Source organism: Nomascus leucogenys, chromosome X, assembly GCF_006542625.1.
Source record: "Nomascus leucogenys isolate Asia chromosome X, Asia_NLE_v1, whole genome shotgun sequence".
In the NCBI taxonomy this organism is placed as follows: domain Eukaryota; kingdom Metazoa; phylum Chordata; class Mammalia; order Primates; family Hylobatidae; genus Nomascus; species Nomascus leucogenys.
The window spans coordinates 57,019,318-57,039,108 of record NC_044406.1 but is presented as its reverse complement, the minus strand read 5'-3'; the positions used below and the strand labels follow the sequence as shown (position 1 = coordinate 57,039,108).

The window sequence follows — 19,791 nt, the reverse complement described above, 5'->3', positions numbered from 1 at the left end:
CAGGACTTTTAAAATTTGCACTGACTTTAATTATGGGATATGTTGAAGTAGTAGTGTGCCATGATGGAAAGAATATTGAAAAGAAATCTAGTTTCTAGATTCAGCTCTGCCACTAATTCACTGTGTGCCCTTGGGCAAGTCTCTTTTCTTCTCTGGGTCTCAGTGTCTCCATCTTTAAACAAGGTGGTTTAACTAAAATCTAATGATGTAACTTTTAGGCGGCCACAGAATTCCTTGGGAATATGATTAACCCTCTCCCCCACTGGAAAAATGAACATATGATGATACATACAGAAAATGAACCTCAATTTCAGGGGGTCCACAGACCCCTGGACTTCACATTAAAAACTCTTAGGTGATCTCTAATTGATAATTGATAATAATTGATCTCTAGCTCAGTTATTCTGTGATATATTTTTGTGTTGATTCTAAGGTATTAAGTACAAGAGTGGGTGTGAAATAAATGCAGAGCTTATGTATCTATGAGTTTGCAGAACTCTGAGTACAAAGACCTGTTTTTTTAAACTTCTTCGTATAGATCTGCCTCCAAATGCAGTCTAGGCAGGCTTTGTCACCCTGTATTTATGCTGACTCATTTATTTTCTGATCTCTAGAACCCTAGGCTCTGTGGCCTTTGTTAAGTGGTTTGTTTTCTTACAAAAAACAAAAACAAAAACAAAATTCAGTGTATATTTTCTCATTTTGACGTTTTGTTTTTATATATTTCTACATGAGAACTCTCCCTCTTCATCCCACCCCCATTATTTGGTAAAAGCAAAGGAGATAATGACTTTTCATACATCTGCTATAATTTTCTCAGTTGAAGGCAATGTTATATATAGCTTCTGGCTTAAAAGGTTTGAAGATTGTATATAATGAACTGCCTTAAATATCCAAGCCCTAATGTTTTTTGCTTTCCTAATCCTGTTGCCTGCACTTTTCATTGTTATTGATGTTCACTATGTGACCCTGTCAGTTGTTTCAAGCTCACTATTCTAACTATTCTTTGTTCTGTTACTTTTTCATAGATTCTACATCCATATATCTATAGTTCCTTTCTGAAACCAAATTTATTAGACCAAAGAGAGTGAGGATGGATAAGAGGGAGATTTGATAGACAGTACAGCCTTATAAATATTGGTTGAATTAAAATGAATGAACCAAAAAGATAGGCTTGGATTGCACAGTGTTTCTGTGTTCCCTATCTCTGTTACTACCTATCCAGTATCCCAAGCTTGAGAACTTCAGTCAGCCCTGAATTCTACCTCTTCTCCTCCGTCTGGCTATTGCCAAGTCCCATGTGTTCTGCTTCAAAAGTGTTTCTCAAATCTGTCCTTTCTTCCCAGTCTCCACTGCTACTTCTCTAGTTAAGATAGCCACAATCCATTGCCCACAGTGTAATAATAACCTTTTAACTGCTTTACTTGTCTCTAGTAGTTACTCTTTAGTTCGGGAACCAAATTGCTACTAAAGTTATTTTTCTTGAACATGTCTGATCATGTCACTTTAAACTCAAAATTCTCCATTGGTTATCAATTCTATTACCAATAAGACCCCATAAGCTTGACATTCAGAGTCTTTCACAATGTCGCCCCAGCTTGGCTGTAGTGGACCTCTTGTTGTTCTATAACATACTGTGTTACTTCTTTTTCTCTCTCTTTTTTAAATGTTTATTTACCTATTTTCTCATTACAAAAGCAATACATGTACATTATCAAAGAAGTAAACATTTCAGAAATATATAACATAAAATGTAAACATTCCCCATAGTTTGTCCCACAGTGCACACACATCACTGATAGTAGTTTAATGTTTATGTCCTTCAGTCAGCACTGTCCATTTGAACTTTTTGTGATGATGGAAATATTCTGTATCTGTACTGTCTAATACAGTACCACTACATGTGGAAATTGAGCACTTGAAATGTGGCTAGTGAGACTGAGGAACTGAATTTATGATTTTATTTAGTTTTAACAAATTCAAATTTAAGTAGCTGTAGGTGGCTGGTGACTACCATATTGGACAGTGCTGCTGTAGAATTTTTCAACATATAGAGTTACACATATTAATACTTTGTGAAAATGAGCTCATACTGTGCATACTCTTTTTTTTGTTTTGTTTTGTTTTGTTTTTGAGACAGAGTTTTGCTCTTGTTGCCCAGGCTGGAGTGCAGTGGCGCAATCTCGGTTCACTGCAACCTCCGCCTACTGGGTTCAAGGGATTCTTCTGCCTCAGCCTCCTGAGTAGCTGAGATTATAGGAGCATGCCACCATGCCTGACTAATTTTTGTATTTTTAGCAGAGACGGGGTTTTGCCATGTTGGCCAGGCTTGTCTCGAACTCCTGACCTCAGGTGATCTGCCAGCCTTGGCCTCCCAAAGTGCTGGGATTACAGGCATAAGCTACCATGCCCGGCCCATACTGTTCTTTAATAGACCTTTTATACTTATACTATTTAATGAGCATTTGTTAAGACAGTTCAGTCAGTACTACGTCATTCTTTTCAGCAACTATGTTATATTCAATTGTGGTAATTTAGTTGTTTCTAATTTTTCACTAATGCAGATATTGCTGCACCAAATATTCTTAAACATGTATCTTTATAGAAGTGGATTTTCTGAGTCAAAGAGTACGAATGTTTCAAATTTTAATAGATGTGGCCAAATTGCCCTCCAAGTAGGTAATACCGGTTTCCATTCCTACCAACGGTGCCTATTTTTCCATTTTGGCAGCAATGATTATCATCAATCTTTTTGATCTTTGCCAATGTGATAGGTGACAGATTTTATATCATGTTTTAATTTGTATTTCTTTAATCATTAGTGAAATCCAGCATCATTTTCTGTCCACCAGTGACTTTTGACTCCATTTGGAGCCCTAAACAAAGAACATGGTTGCTGCCGTCATGCTCTGCTACTACCTGAGGTGTCTGCTTAATTGAGAAGTCAAAAAGGTTGAAAAACTTTTTTCCAGATCTCTTTAACTCCTTTTTTACCTGCAACCTGACTACCTTTCTAGGAATACCATTTTTTCTTGTACCCCTATTACAAAGATTACTCATTGTCCCACGTCATATGAACCACATGGCCCAGGGCAGTTTCACTATTCTCCTTGCTCCTTACAAAAGCCCCTCCTCCTTTCAGATCTATTTCATATAGCTATACCACCCTCTACACCTTCTAGTTACTCTTCCCCCTCCATTAAGGATGTTGGGAACAGCCTCGCCATCTTCTTTTCCATCCTGGTTCTTCCCATCATCTGAAGAGATTTCAGTGTCAATGTACAACTTATCAAACATTCTGCACTTACAATTATTTGAACTTTTTATAATTCCAGCTTTCACATCCTTAATCCAGCTGGCATAGTTCTTCTATCTCGTAGAAACCTATGTACTTTTAACTCCTCTTTTTCCAAACTTCTTTTTTCTTCCCTATATACCAAGACCGGGTGGTGTAGCACTTCATCCATTCCACCTTGTCTCTTATCCTTCCACTCTACCTGCCCTGCTAGCCACGGTCATTCTCTGCTCTTACACCCTGACCTCTAAGCATTGCTGCAAATAAATATATCCCATAGATATGTTAGTTGGTATTATCACAGGCTTATGCCTTATAGTCTTAGCTGAGCTGAACAGTTATTTTATGTGTTTTTGGTTGGCTCCCAGTCCTGTTTCACCAAGCAGATATTCCTTGTACCTTGCTTTCAAACTGGCTACACCATGGTAACTCCCCTCTCTATAAGCACATATTGAAACATGTCCTTCATGGAAAAATGTATATAATACCTCTTCTCACTATTATCCTTACCAACTTCTTTGCTATCTCAGTGGACATAGTGCCCCATCTTCTGTGTAAGGATACTCACTCTACCTATATTCGAAATTCCATCTCTTCCTACTTTAAGGAACCAACTCTATCAGTTAAACCCTCATTGTCTTACATTTTCAACCTATTCTTTTCGACTGGCTTCTTCTCTCAGTAGTATGCTCAAATATTTTCTCATTCCTAAAGAAAAAGTACTTTTTCAATCTTCTAGCTATTGCCTTCTTTCCTCTTGGTTAGAGCCTTCTGAAAAGCAGTTAGTCTTTCCTATTAGTACTTCATCTCCCATCACCTTTCAGCCCACTGTGATCCAATTTTCATATAATTACTATTGCTCTTCCAGAGGTCTTATGACCTTTGACTTGTCGTATCTAAGAGTCACTTGTTAGTCTTCACTCTATTTTGACCTCTCTGTTGCATTTGGCACTGTTCACTCCTTTTGACTTTGAACCCTTTTTGTAGTCCTGACTTTTATCCAACTATTCTCTCCTGGCTCTCTTTTTACCTTTTGGGCTTTTATGAACACGCTGACTCCTATAATAATCCTCCTTCCTCTACTTGCCCTTTAAAGGTCACTGCTTTTTAAGGTCTTTTCTTTTGTCACATTTGGTCTCTGCCTGGGCAGCGTCAACTATGCACACTATTCAGATAGTGGTGAAATCTATACTCTGGTTCAGATGTTTCCCTCTCCTGAACTTCAAACCCACATATCCAGTTGTCCCACTGGACTTTCCATTAGATGTCCCAGAACTACCTCAAACTCACCATGGCCAAAACGGAAATCTTCTTACATACCCCCACTATTACCTTGCTTTTGTGTTCATTATTTAGTCTAATGGCACTACCATCCACCTGGTTGCTAAACCACACATTTCGGAGTTATCTTTAACTTTTCCTTTTCTTTCATCCCATGACTAGTCTCTCAGTCTGTCCTGTTAAAATGTTCATAATTAAAATCCTTCTTCTGTTTTTCAGCTCCACTGCTACTACCTTACCTCAGGCCTATATGGACTTCCATGATTTTAGTAGCTCCCTAACTGGTCTTCCTATATCCAAACTCATGTCCTCTCAATCCATTCTCCTTACTGCCACCACAGTGATCTTTCAAAGATGTACATCTGATCATGGCACTCCTCTGCTTTCAACTTCCTATTGCCATCAGATAAAATGTATACTTGATTGGTCTGACCCTTGTCCTCCTAGCCGGCTCTATCTTTCCTTATTCTCTCACTTCCAGCTTAGCCTGAGCCATTAAGTGTTCTTCCTCTATGTTATGCCTCCTTCCAATGTACATGCTGTTACATCATTCCCCAGCCTGGAATGTCCTTTCCTCCTGGTCCATCTGGTAAATTCTTATTCATCTTTCCAGACCCACCTTAGTTGTCTTCTCCTCGCTGGTTATCTTTTGTGCCTTTGTTATACCTGGCATGGATTTTTCCCTTTTATTTTTCATTGGTTTGCAGTCATGCATTTAAGTGTTTGTCTCTTTTGTATTCCCAGTGCACATCATAGTTCCTCTTGTACAGTCACTCAGTAATTATTGGCTAGGTGTGTGGATGAATGAATGAGTGAATTAATGTCCTTCTTCACCTAAGGAAATCCAGCTCTTTCTTCAAGGGTCAAGCTTCCCTGGCTCCTGCAAAAGAATATTGTTACTACACATTACTGTATATTACCAGTAGTTTTTCCATTGTATTTTAATTATTTATTTATTTTCAGTCACCCTGACTAGTTTGTGGGTTCCTTAAAAGCAGAAACTGAGTCTTTGTATTTCTAATACCTGGCACATAGAGGCGCAAAATTGTTAGAATGAATAAATGAATGGTCAATATGTACCATTGCCAAAATTTCCCAGGTTAAATAACTGCCCAGATCTTTACATCATTCTGATTGTGTTTATACAATCGCTTGTTAAAGCGACCTAAGACAGGCACGCACCTCCATCTTAAGTTGAAAGCATTTGTGTTAGTAAGACTAAAACAGCTGGAGGAGATTGTTGTCAGATCTAGGACTAGAATGCAGAGCTGTCTGTGTTTTTGAGTGTGAATTCTTCCTCCAGTTCACCTATTCCTCTGAGAATTGATCCTTGGTTTCTTCAGAAGTTTAGTGAATTTAGAACTCCCCTCATCTTTCTTTTTGCCCTGCATTATGGGTTAGTTTTGATATTCTTTTCCTATTTGGTAAGCTCTCCTCTTGCACTCCATTGCTTTCCTTTTCATTCCCCATAGAGGATGCTAATGTTATGAGAAAAAATTAATGTAGCCCATAAGACGAGGTTCTCTGTGCTTTGGGGACTGTATTTGGCAACTCTTTAATCCAACAAGCTGTGCAAAGGTTGCTTATGGTACTTTTTTGCCACTTGTCTTCACAGGCAGTGAAGGTAGAAAAGGCCAGTGTCTTAGTCCATTGTTCTGATGGGTGGGACCGCACAGCACAAGTCTGCTCGGTGGCTAGCATCCTCCTAGACCCATTTTATAGGACATTCAAAGGACTCATGGTAAGAGAGCACGCTACTATATTTTAATTTGTGTAAGAGACAGATTGCGACAAAATAAAAAATAACTCTCAGACAGTATTTTTTTCTGCCAGAATTAGCTCTAAGTCTACAAAAATAGCTTTTCCAATTTAGCTTCTTTTCATTAAATTTAGGTGTGTACTATCTGTATACTCTCTTTTGTATGTTCAACCTACTTCTTACCTATCAGAAGGTAAGTTATGTGTAATAGACTACTGCACAGAGTAGGAAAAGCTCAAAAAGTTTGCAGAACTTAATGGATGACTGTCAAATAGACTGTCCAAGGGGCTTATTATCTTTAACATGTCAGCTGTTTGAATGTCAGACTTATGATTGTTTTCTAGTGCTGAATCTAAAGCCTCTTAGTTGATCTTTCTAAGAAACAGAACTTACCATAGTGGTTTATTCTCATTTCTTTGGAAAGCTTGTTTTTATTTACTTATTTATTTTTTTTTTTTTGAGATAGAGTCTTGCTCTGTCACCCAGGCTGGAATGCAGGGGTGTGATATTGGTTCACTGCAACCTCCGCCTCCTGGGTTCAAGTGATTCTTGTGCCATAGCCTCCCAAGTAGCTGGGATTACAGATGTGCACCACCATGCTCGGCTAATTTTTGTATTTTTAGTAGTGACTGGGTTTCACCACGTTGGCCAGGCTGGTCTCAAACTCCTGGCCTCATGTGATCTGCCCTCCTTGGCCTCCCAAAATGCTGGGATTACAGGTGTAAGCCACCATGCCTGGCTAGAATTTTTTTTTAATGGTTAAAAATGGTTTTGTTACTGGTATAAAGCTAAGAGCTGCCTTTGGATTTCTGTTTTTCAAAGTTTGAGTTTAATATCGTGCTTATCAGCATTGCATTTAGTTATGGCTCAGTGGCTTGTCACACATGTGAAAGCCAAAGGAAACTTGACTCTGTATATGTCTGAGAGCATCTTAAATTTGAAGGCACCCTGTATAGGCCTGTGAATGAAATCTAAGTTACTTACTTAGTTATCATTTAGGAAATTGACTATTTTATGATCAGTTCAACTATTTCAGCAAAGTGTTTTGACATTCTCGTGTGTATAATTAATTCATTTTATGATTTTCCTAATGCAAACTCTTTCTTTTGTATAAAATGAAGATCTTGATAGAGAAGGAATGGATATCCATGGGCCACAAGTTTTCCCAAAGGTAAAAATATACTCATTTTGAAGGAAGGGGCTGAGGATAGTTCATTAGGGCGAAGTATATCAAAACCTCAGTATGCACATGTAAAGGAAGGAAGAGGAAGTTGAACATGGCATAAATCTCTTTTCATCAAGAAACAAGTATTCTAGATACTATGCTAGGGCACTAAGGTGACAAAAATAACCAGAATATTATCCCTGTTTTCAAGGAGTACAAGTAATTATATCAAATTGTTAAATATTTCAAGGAAGAACAAGGCATCACAGGCTACAGAAGGAAAAGTGCTTAACATTGCACGAAGAGGTCAGGGTAGGCTTCCAGGAGTACACAGCATTTAAGGATGAATTTTTGGAAATGAATAGAAATTTAACAGGAAGAACAAGGGAATGATGATGTCATTCAGAGGGACTAATATCAAGACAATTCACCTTTTAACCTTTTGTAAGATAAAAGGTGCGTGCAGATTTGTCATTTTTTAAGGGGTGAGGACAAGGGCTTATATTTATCTGTTGTCTGCTATAAATCAAACTGCCTCACTAAGGCTTTACCTGTGTTATCAGAACAATCGATAAATATTTGTCAAATGCCTAACAATGTGCTGTATATTATATCAGACACTAAGCCGATTCCAAAGGCAAATAAAATTTGAGATTTGGCCGGGTGCAGTGACTCATACTTGTAATCCTAGCACTTTGGGAGGCCAAGGCGGGCCAATCGCCTGAGGTCAGGAGTTCGAGACCAGCCTGGCCAACATGGTGAAACCCCTTCTCTACTAAAAATACAAAAAATAGCCAGACATGGTGGCGGGTGCCTATAATCCTGACTCCTTGGGAGGCAGAGGTAGGAGAATCGCTTGAACCCGGGAGGCGGAGGTTGCAGTGAGCTGAGGCCACGCCATTGCACTCCAGCCTGGGTGACAAGAGTGAAACTCCATCTCAAAAAAAAAAAAAAAATTGAGTTTTACCCCAAGGAAATTAATTCAGGTCTTATTTCCCCCCATTGATATGCATTAATTTAATTTCATTTGGTTGCCACTCTCTAGCCATTTGGGTCCGTTTATTTATTCTTCCTTCACCCACAAACATTAGACCAGTCATTATGTTAGGTATTGAGAAGACAGAGTTGAATCAGATATAGTCCCTATCTCTTCTTTGAAAGAAAAGAAAAATCAGTGATGACGGTGTAGTATGATAAGTGCTTAAGACAGAGGAAAACATAAGCAAAGGAAGTTTACCCATTCTGGGGCAAAGAAGACTTCCTGTAATAGGTGACATTTTAACTGAGATTTAAAGTATGAGTAGATGTTATTTAGAAAGGGAGAAAGCATTCTAGCCCTGATGTGTTTGAAACCATAAAGGCATTAAACAGGATTACGTGTGTGAGGAGCTGCAAGCAATTCAGTGTGGCTGGGTCAAAGGGTGTGTAGGAAGAATAGAGGAAATGAGGCCAGGGAAGCGGAGCCAGTGAGGAGAAGATCATCCAGAGCCCTGTTTTTTTTTTTTTTTTTTTTTTTTTTTTTTTTTAAGCTGAAAGATTTGAGTGTTTTGTGTACATAGTAAAGCTATATTGGAGGACTTTGAACAAGGCAGTGACATGATGTTCAGATCTATATTTTACAAATATCCCTCTGACAGCATGTAGAAGATTGAAATTGGTGGCAAGGGGCTGAATTAGTAGGCTACCAGAATTGATGAGGGCCTGAAAAAAGACACAAGCAATGATACAGATACAAGGGTATTCAGGAGGTAGAACTCACCAGAAGATGGGAGAAAAAGCCTAATAAAACTCAAAGGTTTCTGCCTGAGGTAGCTGGGTTTATTGAGATAGAGGATATAGGATAATACAGGGCAGGTTTGGTGGGGAAGATGGCTTCAGTTTGGGAATTATTTGGCATGGGGCATCCAAGAGAAGATATCCAGTAGGGAGACTATTCAGTAGTAATCTGGAGCTCACTAGTTCTGGGTTGGATAGAGAGGTGATATAGAGGTTTAAGAGTTATCTGCATGTAATTGGTAGTTTAAACCATGGATTCAGATAAGGTAACTCAAAAAATTGTGCATAGAGGAAGAAGAGCCAAGGGGTGGGACAGAGCCTTGGATAATACTGACACCTGAAAGTCTAGTGAAGAAGGAAGTCCATGAAGGTGGCTGTGAAAGAGTGATTAGTGAGATAAGAATAAATCTAAGGATAGGAAAGAAGAAACATAAGAGAGGAGAATCTCAAGGGAGTAGTCAGCAGTGTCATATGCCTCAGAATAACCCAAGAATCAACTTTGGCAATATGCAGGTTTTAATGATCTTTAGTGATAACTGATTGAGTAAAGTGGTGAAAACAGAAGCCAAATGTTTGTGAATGGAAGCATGAGTGAGGGATGAGGAAGTGGAATGTGAGTATATAAATCTGTTTCCAAGAACCTTGGCTCTGAAGGGGGTAGAAGAGAAGGGGTCGGGTTTGGGTCTGAGGAAGTGTATTTCAAGACAGGAGATATTTGAGCAGTTTCTTAGGCTGAGAAGAAAGAAACATTAAAGAAGATAAGGTTGAAGATATGAAAGAGAGTGAGTTTTTGGTAGAGTAAGACTTCTGGGCAAATGGGTGAAAATTCCAGTCCAAATGAAAGATTAGCTTGAGCTATAATGAAGAACACCTTTTCCATAGAGATTAGGTGGAAAGACAGGCAGAAAAGGTGCTATATGTGAATATTAGAGGCAGAAGTTAGACATTTTTTTTCTACTTAATGGCCTTGATATTTTTCAGTGGCACTGGAGTGAAGGAAGATATGAAATGGATTAGGGGTTTGACAGGGTAGTTGAAAATTTGTATGAGCTGTAAAGATAATGAGAAAATGTTGTTAAGGACCTACACAAAGATTATTTGAGAGCAGTTAAAACACAGCTGAATGTGGAGACTCAATTTGAATGGTGTGAATTTGTATGATTTTATAATTTTCTTGAGCATTATTAATCAGTCAGGATGTGGAAGCAGAGAACATAGCTTTTCAGGCTGATCTGTGGTTGGATTTAGAAGGAAAATAATTACAAGAAAGACCAGAAAGCTGAACAAAATGGGGAGAGAGTAGTTAATAGGGCAGATCATGGAATTTAGGCTTGATAAGGAAAAAGAGAAGCCAATAGGAATCTGGCATGTGGAGATGTCCTCAGATGAGGTCTGCAGGAGTTAAGAAGATGAGCAGCCTTTGGAAATATAATATATGGTGTTCAGAGTGGGATATTGTGATTAAGATTTCAAAGGTGGAGTAAGAACTACTAGCCAGCCTGTGGCCAGTGGATTCAAAAGACTGGAGTAGAGGTAAAGATCAGTGAAGGTAATTTGATTTGCGTTAGTTAAGGAATCTGTTGAGCTAGTGTAAGTCATCTACATCAACAGAAAAGCTTAAGACCATCAGATTATTCAGAGAATGTAGGGAAGTGACACAGAGATTCTAGAAGACAGCATTGTGGAAGGAGAAGGTAAATAAGCTAAATAGCATGACCCATAAAGGAAGTGTTTTTAAGGGCATGAAAAGAATAGTAGCTTGGAAGCAGCAGAAGCAGCAGTAGGTGCAAGGAGAAAGCTAAACCCACCTCTGCTTTGTTTTAGGATTATGGTATGTGGAAAGTGGAATGATCAGCATTCTCCATTTTTATTTGACCCCAAGGAAAGGTGGTATCCTTGTGAGCCAGGTTGTAATTATATCAGAAGGTAGAGAACATTCAGTGTAGAAACTGAGAGTGCCGTGTTCGTTTCCAGTGGAATAGTGTTTCAGTCGATGATAGGGTTGGTAAAGAGAGCATTGTGGGGAGGAAACATTAAACAGTTCTGGGATGAGGTTTCATTCATGCACTTAATAAATGTTTCTTTAATACCTGTTTTGTGCCAGGTACTATGCAGTAAACAATATAGATGTGGTTGTTGCTCACATAGAGCTAAATGTAGCTATTTAGATTAAATTAATTAAAATTAAATACAATTAAAAATTCAGTTCCTCCGTCACAGTATCCACATTTCAAGTGCTTAACAGTTAGTGGCTGCTATATTGGACAACACAACTGTAGAAATTTTCCATCATTGCAGAAAGTTCTATTGGAAAGAGGGTGTATAAAAAAAATAGGCTAGATGACCAAAGGCTTTACAGTATGGATGACAGTGAAGGACACCAGCAGCTAAGAGGTCTGCTGGAATTGACTAGCTTTGAGATTCTGGCTGGCATTTTGGTATGAGGTGTTTCCTTGCCACTACCAACAGAGACAAGAGATGACCCTCTTACAGCCTATTCCCGACAGTGTAATCCTTAATGCTAACTAGTGTCTTTCTTTACCTTTATTTGCATCTCTCAGGTGTGGCCACCTCGATGGGGACTCTAAAGAAGTGTCCCCTATCTTCACCCAGTTCCTAGACTGTATCTGGCAATTAATGGAACAGTTTCCCTGTGCCTTTGAGTTTAATGAAAACTTCCTGCTGGAGATTCATGACCATGTTTTCTCCTGCCAGTTTGGAAACTTCCTTGGTAACTGCCAGAAGGATCGGGAAGATCTAAGGTGAATTTACTTTGTGAGAAGACACTGAACAGGGAGAAGGGGGTCAGTGCAAAAAGAATGTACCTACCACCCTGAATTTGTCAAGAAAGGGGAGGAGATAACAATAATAAAAAGAACTTTTGAAGCATAAAGCACTCAATGTTTGCGCAGAGATCTCTCAGAACCCTGAGATATCTCATCTGTAAAATAGGGATAATAATGCCTACTTTTTAGAGCAATCATGAGGATACAGTAAAATAATGGATGTACAAGGCCTTTGCAAATAATTAATTGCTGTGCAGGTATGAGTAGTCATTATCTACAGTCCTTTCTCACTCATATCAGAGATTACAAACTAGCAGCTCATAGGCCGAGCCCAACCCAACAGGCATGGTTTGTTTAGTCTGTGGAGTATTTTTTAAAACTCCTAATTCGTTGCCGACATTTTTGTTTATTTCCACAGGTTTTTGGGGAATAGGTGGTATTTGGTTACATGAATGAGTTCTTTAGTGGTGATTTGTAAGACTTTGGTTCACCCATCTCCTGAGCAGTATATACTGAACCCAATTTGTAGTCTTTTATCCCTCACCCCTTCCTACCCTTTCCCCGAGTTCCCAAAGTCCGTTGTCTCATTCTTATGCCTAGTTGCTAACATTTCAATATCAGTAGATTTCACATTAAAATCCAGTTATTTTAGGATTTTTTTTCTAAATATTCTGAAAAATCAGGAGCTTTGGCAACACTAGACTGTATTTTCTCATGATAATAAACAGCTAGAGCTGAATAGTAGCTGTTCCATTTGGATGAGGCAAACTCACTCTTGCTGACTGCACTTCTTACCATTCTCTATTCTTAACCCATTTCTAATGTTATCTGCCTAGTTCTAGTAGGCAGTTGAGTTTGCACCCCTCACTTAAACTAACATCTTGGCAATATATGAGACCTAAGTACTTTTCAAAATTGACAAGGTAGAGCTCCTATGAACAGTATTTTCATTATTTTAGAGACAGAGAAAAAGAAATAGGAAAGTAGCTGTTTCACAACTCACTCCTATTTCACAGCTGTTGGCGAGTTAGTAATTAGCCCAACTCTCAGGCCCCTTTATAGCATAGCAAGATGACATTACTTCTCTGTGATTTGGTTTTCCTGTCAACATAGAGAACAATAATGAGTCTTTCTGTTTCAACATTTGTACTTACTTGGTAGTTTCTTTCTTGATGCCATGCATGTTTCTGTCTCTCTGTCTTTACAACTAGACCTTTGTCACTTTCTCCCCAAATTCTTTTAAGATATTCATTCTGTCTTTGTTTACCTATGCATTAAACCCAGAATCTTTTCCATAATATTTTTCCTTCTCTTAAAATCAGGTATATGTCGTATTTTTCACACAAATCTGAATATCCATTTAAAAAATATAACAGTTGAACATTTTAACATATTTTAAAATAGTGATTACTTAAAATAAGCAGAAGTGTCATTCATTCATGAACAGAAAAGTATGGGCTTTAGAATCAGGCAGACTTGGGTTCAAACTTTGGCTCTGTCACCTACTAGCTATGTGACCTTGAGCAAATTAATATTTAGTCTAATTTTCTCATTAGTAATTTTGGGCTAAAATATCTCACAAGGTTTTATTGGGAAAATTTTAGGAGGTATTTTAGGTAAAGAGTCTGGAATAGCGTTTGAACACATAGTAAATACTCAACAAATTAGTTACCTTACCAATGCAATATTTTTTTTTCTGTTATAAACCAACAGCAAATGAGAAAGATGGATATACAAAGCCTTTGGCCTCACTGAAATGCTCTGACAATTGTAAAAGTTACAAGACCACAATTTTAGGTCTTACCACTTATATCACTCTTCAGTTATCCTTTAGCTTCCTTTGACATGGTGTGTGTGCAAATGACCTTCTCATGAATGGTTATATAGCAACTCTCTTTGAGAACTAGTGGATCTCATGTATTTTGAGGTGTTAACTAAGGGACTTGCTTACTGGTTAAGCAGCCTCCCCATGGTCTCAACTAAAGTATAAGAATCAATTTTGTAATATAAATGCCATAATCTTTAGTTGCCCACCTGGGATAACTCATGACATTTTCTAGTATAAATTTCCAATTGTCTTTCACTGTCTTAAACCTTCTGAAGGGAGAAGAAGCTGGCTTTAAGTAAAATGAAATATAGACGAGCCAGAAATTCACCCCATAGAACCTATCTCTTAACTTACCAGACTTGTAAAAGCAATTCCAGAATTTTTAAAACCAGAAAAGTCATTAGTTCATAAAATCCTTGATTTGGAAGATAACTTAGAGGTCACATTTAACAGTGAGGAAATAGGCCCAGAAAAAACTTGGAATTTTCTTAAGATCACACAGCTATTCCGCACAGAGACTGGACTTAGAATATCCTGTTCTCCAATATGGAACTCTTTCTAACCTCTCATTTATTTTAAAGATGGATAAATTGAAGCCCAGATAATTTGTTACTCTATCAACAGTTTTTATCCACTTATTTTTATTCTGTCATATCCTGTCCTCCTTTCTTGAGTTGGGTTACTTATTAGTAAAATTTGCTGCTTATCAGTTCAACAGGACTATTGAGATTACTTGCTTACTGCTTTTAATTTTTTGGCTTGTTTTTCTTTTCTAACAGAGTCTATGAGAAAACACATTCTGTGTGGCCTTTCTTGGTTCAGAGGAAACCAGACTTCAGGAACCCTCTCTATAAAGGCTTCACTATGTATGGGGTACTCAATCCTAGTACTGTGCCCTACAACATTCAGTAAGTTCTTAAGTTTTTCCCTCCTTTCTTACAGCAGGTCCCAGGGTCTCAGCTTCCTTGCTTCTCCTTGGATAGCTGCCACCATCTGTACAAGCCTGGCTATGGAGTAGGATACTCTGTCCTCATATCACCCATACGTTGCTGTTTCTGAAAACAAGAGCCCAATTCCTTTTGGTTTTCAGGGCTTTGCTGTTACCTGCTTAGGGAAATAAATAAGAAATTATAGTTGATTTGTAGGAATACAACCAGTCAATATAATGTTTGTTTGATTGATTTACTCTTCCTCTGTATCTTCTACTTTTCTTTCCCTTCTCCAACAAAGAAAAGAAAAATGAGAGAAATCAGGAGTGTGCTGGTAATGTTTGCTATATTTTTCCAAAGCTTCTGCAGGCTGAAGCACTCACAAAGAGTACAAAACAGAGATTAATATGTTTATTAGCTCTAATAGCTCATTTTGTGGATTCTTTAGGATTTTGTAAATATTAGATCATGTCATCTCTGAAAAGAGAATTTTATTTCTTCATTTTCAATTTGGATGTCTTTTATTTCCTTGCCTAATTGCTCTGGCTAGAACTTCCAGTACAGTGTTGAGTAAAAGTAGTGAAGAGAGGCACTGGTGTCCTGTTCCTGATTTTAGGTGGAAAGCTTTCAGTCTTTCACTACTGAGTATTGATGTTAGCTGTAGGTTTTTCACAAATTTCCGTTTTCATGTTTAGGATGTTCTGTTTCCAGTTGAGTGTCTATTGTGTTTCTTTTGCTGTTATTACATTTTAAATTTTAATTGACACAATCATTGTACTACATATGAGGTATAGAGTGATTATGCTGTATTTGCCTTTGTGTGGCTGGCTTATTTCGCTTAACATAATGTTCTCCAAGCTCGTCTGTGTTGCTGTGAATGACAGCATTTCTTTCTTTTTTATTGCTAAATAGTATTTCCTCGTGTATATATACCACATTCTCCTTCTCAATCCATCCGTTTATGGACACTTAGGTTGACTTCATGTCTTGGCTATTGTGAATAGTGCTGCAATAAACATGGGAGTGCACATATCTCTTCGACACAATGACTTCATTTTCTTTGGATATATACCCAGTAATGGGATTGACAGATAGATCATAGGGCAGTTCTATTTTTATATTTTTAGGAAGTCCATACTGTTTTTCATAATGAATGTATGAATTTACATTTCCACTGATAGTATGTCAGTGTTCCCTTTTTTCCACATCCTTGCCAGCACTTGATATGTTTTGTCTTTTTGTGAATAGCCATTCAAACTTGGTGAAATGATATCTCATTGTGGTTTTGATTTGCATTTTCATGATGATTGGTGATGTTGCATTTTTTCATATACCTATTGGCCATTTGTATGTCTTCTTTTGAAAAGTGTCTATTCAGATCTTCTGCCCATTCTAAAATCAGATTGTTTGCTTTGCTATTTAGTTGAGTTTCTTATATATTCTGGTTATTAATCCTTTTTAGAAGGATAGTTTGCAAATATTTTCTTCCATTCTGTGGGTTGTCTCTTCACTTTGTTCATTGTTTCCTTTACTGTGCAGCAGAAGCTTTTTAGTTTGATGTAATCCCATTTGTCTACTTTTGCTTTTATTACCTGTGCTTTTAGAGTCATAGCCAAAAAATCGTTGCCTAGTCCAATATTATGAAGTGTTTTCCCTATGTTTTCTTCCAGTAGTTTCATAGCTTTCGGTCTTTGATTTTTTAATCCATTTTGAGTTGATTTTTATATGTGATGAGAGATATGTACCTAGTTCCATTCTTCTGCATATGGGTATCCATTTATTTTCAGCACCATTTACTGAAGATTGTACTTTCCCCAATGTTTGTTCTTCACACCTTTGCCTGTATATGCATTTTTTTTTTCTGGGCTCTCTATTCCATTGGTCTATGTGTCTATTTTTAGATCAGTATCATGCTATTTTGGTTACTATAGCTTTGTAGTACATTTTGAAGTCAGATAGTGTGATATCTTCAGCTTTCTTTCTTTTTTTTTTCCACAAGTTTGCATCAGCTATTCGGGATATTTTGTGGTTCCATACGAATTTTAGGGTTCTTTTTTCTATTTCTGTGAAGAATGCCATTGGTATTTTGTTAGAGATTACATTGAATCTGTAGATCACTTTGGGTAGTGTAGACACTTTATTAATTCTTCCAGTCCATGAAGATGGGATATCCTTCTGTTTATCTGTATCCTCTTCAATTTCCTCCACAATATTTTATAGTTTTCAGTGTGAAGATCTTTCACCTCCTTGGTTAAACTTATTCCTAAGTATATGTTTTTTGTAACTATTGTAAGTGAGATTGTTTTCTTGATTTCTTTTTCAGATAGTTTACTATTGATGTATAAAAATACTGCTGATTTTTGTATCTTGCAACTTTACTGCATTTGTTTATTAGCTCTAGCAGTTTTTTGGTGGAGTCTTTTGGGTTTTCTGTGTATGGTGGACCCTTAAACAACACAGATTTGAAATGTGTGAGTCCATTTATATGTGGATTTTCTTCCACCTCTGCAACCACTGAGTCAGCAAGACCAACCCTTCTTCTTCCTCTTCCTCTGCCTACTCAACACAAAGATGACAAAGATGTAGATGTTTATGATGATCCACGTCCACTTAATTAATAGTAGATGTATTTTCTCTTTCTTATGATTTTCTTAATAATAATTTTTTCTTTAGCTTAACTTATAAGAATACAGTGTATAGTACATATAACATACAAAATCGGTGTTAATCAATGATTTATGTTATTGATCAGGCTTCTGGTCAACAGTGGGCTACTGGTAGTTAAGTTTTTGGTAAGTAAGAACTTATATATTGATTTTCCAGTGTGCAAGGGTCTGACACTTCTAACACTGGTATTGTTTGAGGGCCAACTGTATACACTCATGTCATCTGCAACCAGGGATAATTTAACTTCCCCTTTTCCAATTTGGATAGCTTTCATTTCTTTCTCTTGCCTAATTGCTGTGGCTAGGAATTCAAATACTAAGTAGAATAGAAGTGGTAAAAGTAGGCATTGTTGTCTTGTTCTCTATCTTAAGGAAAAACTTCCAACTTTTCCCTGTTCAATATGGTGTTAGCTGTAGGTTTGTCATATGTGGCATTTATTTGTAGTGAGGTACATACTTTCTGTACATAACGTGTTGTTTTTATCATGAAGGGATATTTAATTTTGTCAAATGCCTTTTCTTCATCTATTGAAATGATCATACGGTTTTTGTCCTTCATTCCATTAGTGTTCTGTGTCACATTTATTGATTGGCATATGTTGAGCCATTCTTGCATCCCTGGGATGAGTTCCACTTGATCATAGTGAGTAATCTTTTTAATGTGCTGTTGACTTCTGTTTGCTAGTATTTTGTTGATGATTTTTGCATTTGTGTTCATCAGGGATATTCTTTTTTAATTGTGTCCTTGCCTGGCTTTGCTATCAGGGTAATGCTATCCTTATAAAATGAGTTTAGAAATATTGTCTCCTCTTCAGTTGTGCCGACTAGTTTGAGGAAAATTGGTATCCGTTCTTTAAATGTTTGGTAGAATTCAGCAGTGAAGCCATCAAGTCCTGGGCTTTTCTTTGATGCGAGATTTTTATTACTGTTTTGATTTCATTACTCACTATTGGTCTGTTCAGATTTTCTATTTCTTCATTCTTTAATCTTGGAAGGTTGTATATGACCAAGAATTTATCCATTTTTTATAGGTTATCTGGGTTTTCTGGCATAGAATTGTTCCTGATACTGTCTTGTGATGCTTTTTATTTCTGTAGCATCAGTTGTAGTATCTCTTTTTTTGGTATCTAATTTTACTTGAGTCTTCTCTGTTTTTTCTTAGGCCGGCTAAAGGCATCTCAATTTTGTTTATCTTTTCAAAAAAACCAACTCTTTGTTTCATTGATCTATTTTATTTTAAGTCTCTCTTTTTTTTTTTTTTTTTTTTTGAGCAACAAGCCTGTTTATTTCACCCGGGTGCAGGCGGGCTGAGTCCGAAAAGAGAGTCAGCAAAGGGAGATAGGGGTAGGGCTGTTTTATAAGATTTGGGTTTCTTTTCTTTCCTTTTCTTTTTTTGAGACAGGGTCCTGATCTGTCACCCAGGCTGCAGTGCAATGCCACAATCATGGTTAACTACAGCCTTGACCTCCTGGGCTCAGGTGATCCTCCTGCCTCAGCTCCCTGAGTATCTGGGACTACAGGCGCATGCCATCACATCTGGCTAGTTGTTTAATTTCTTTGTAGAGATGGAGGTCTCACTATGTTGCCCAGGCTGGTCTTGAACTCCTGGCCTCAAGCAGTCCTCCCTCTTGGCCTCCCAAAGTGCTGGGATTACAAGTGTGAGCCACCTAGTTCGTCCTCTTTCTTCTCTTCTCTTTTCTTTATTTTCTTTCTTTCTTGAGATAGGATCTCACTCTGTTGACCAAGCTGCAGTACAGTAATGCAGTCATAGCTCATTGTAGCCTCAAACTCCTGAGCTCACATGATCCTCCTGTTTCAGCCTCCCAAGTGGCTAGGACTACTGGTACATGCAACCACACCTGGCTGATCTTAATTTTTTATAGAGATGGGTTCTTGCTTTGTTGCCCAGGCTGGTGGAAACTCCTGGCTTCAAGTGATCCTCCCACTTTGGCCTCCCCAAAAGTGCTGGGATTATAGGCATGAGCTACTGTGCCTGGGCGCTTTCATTTATTTCTACTCTTTATTATTTCTTTCCTTTTACTAGTTACAGGTTTACTTGGGTTTTAAAATGTTTAATTCCTTTGGTGCATTGTTAGGTTTTTATTTGTGATCTTTCTTCTTTTTCAATGTAGACATTTATTGCTACAAGATTTCCTTTTAGAACTGCATTAGCTCTGTCCCAAGGATTTTGGTATGTTGTATTTCGATTTTCATTTCTCTCAAGAAATTTTTAAACTTCCTTTTAATTTCTTCATTGACCTGTTGGTCATATAAGAGCATGTTGTATAATTTCCATGTATTTGTGA

At 37.6% G+C, this 19,791-nt stretch overlaps 1 protein-coding gene across 1 annotated transcript in view; it reads left to right on the top strand.

The window, feature by feature from the left end:
* The window catches only part of MTMR8 (myotubularin related protein 8), a 111,713-nt gene that overhangs the window by 42,136 nt on the left and 49,786 nt on the right, over positions 1 to 19,791 (top strand). Inside the window, exons 9-12 of the mRNA XM_003272648.2 lie at positions 6,192 to 6,317; positions 7,457 to 7,506; positions 11,838 to 12,038; positions 14,670 to 14,798. Coding sequence (XP_003272696.1) covers positions 6,192 to 6,317; positions 7,457 to 7,506; positions 11,838 to 12,038; positions 14,670 to 14,798 — 506 coding nt within the window. The remainder of the gene's footprint in view (positions 1 to 6,191; positions 6,318 to 7,456; positions 7,507 to 11,837; positions 12,039 to 14,669; positions 14,799 to 19,791) is intronic.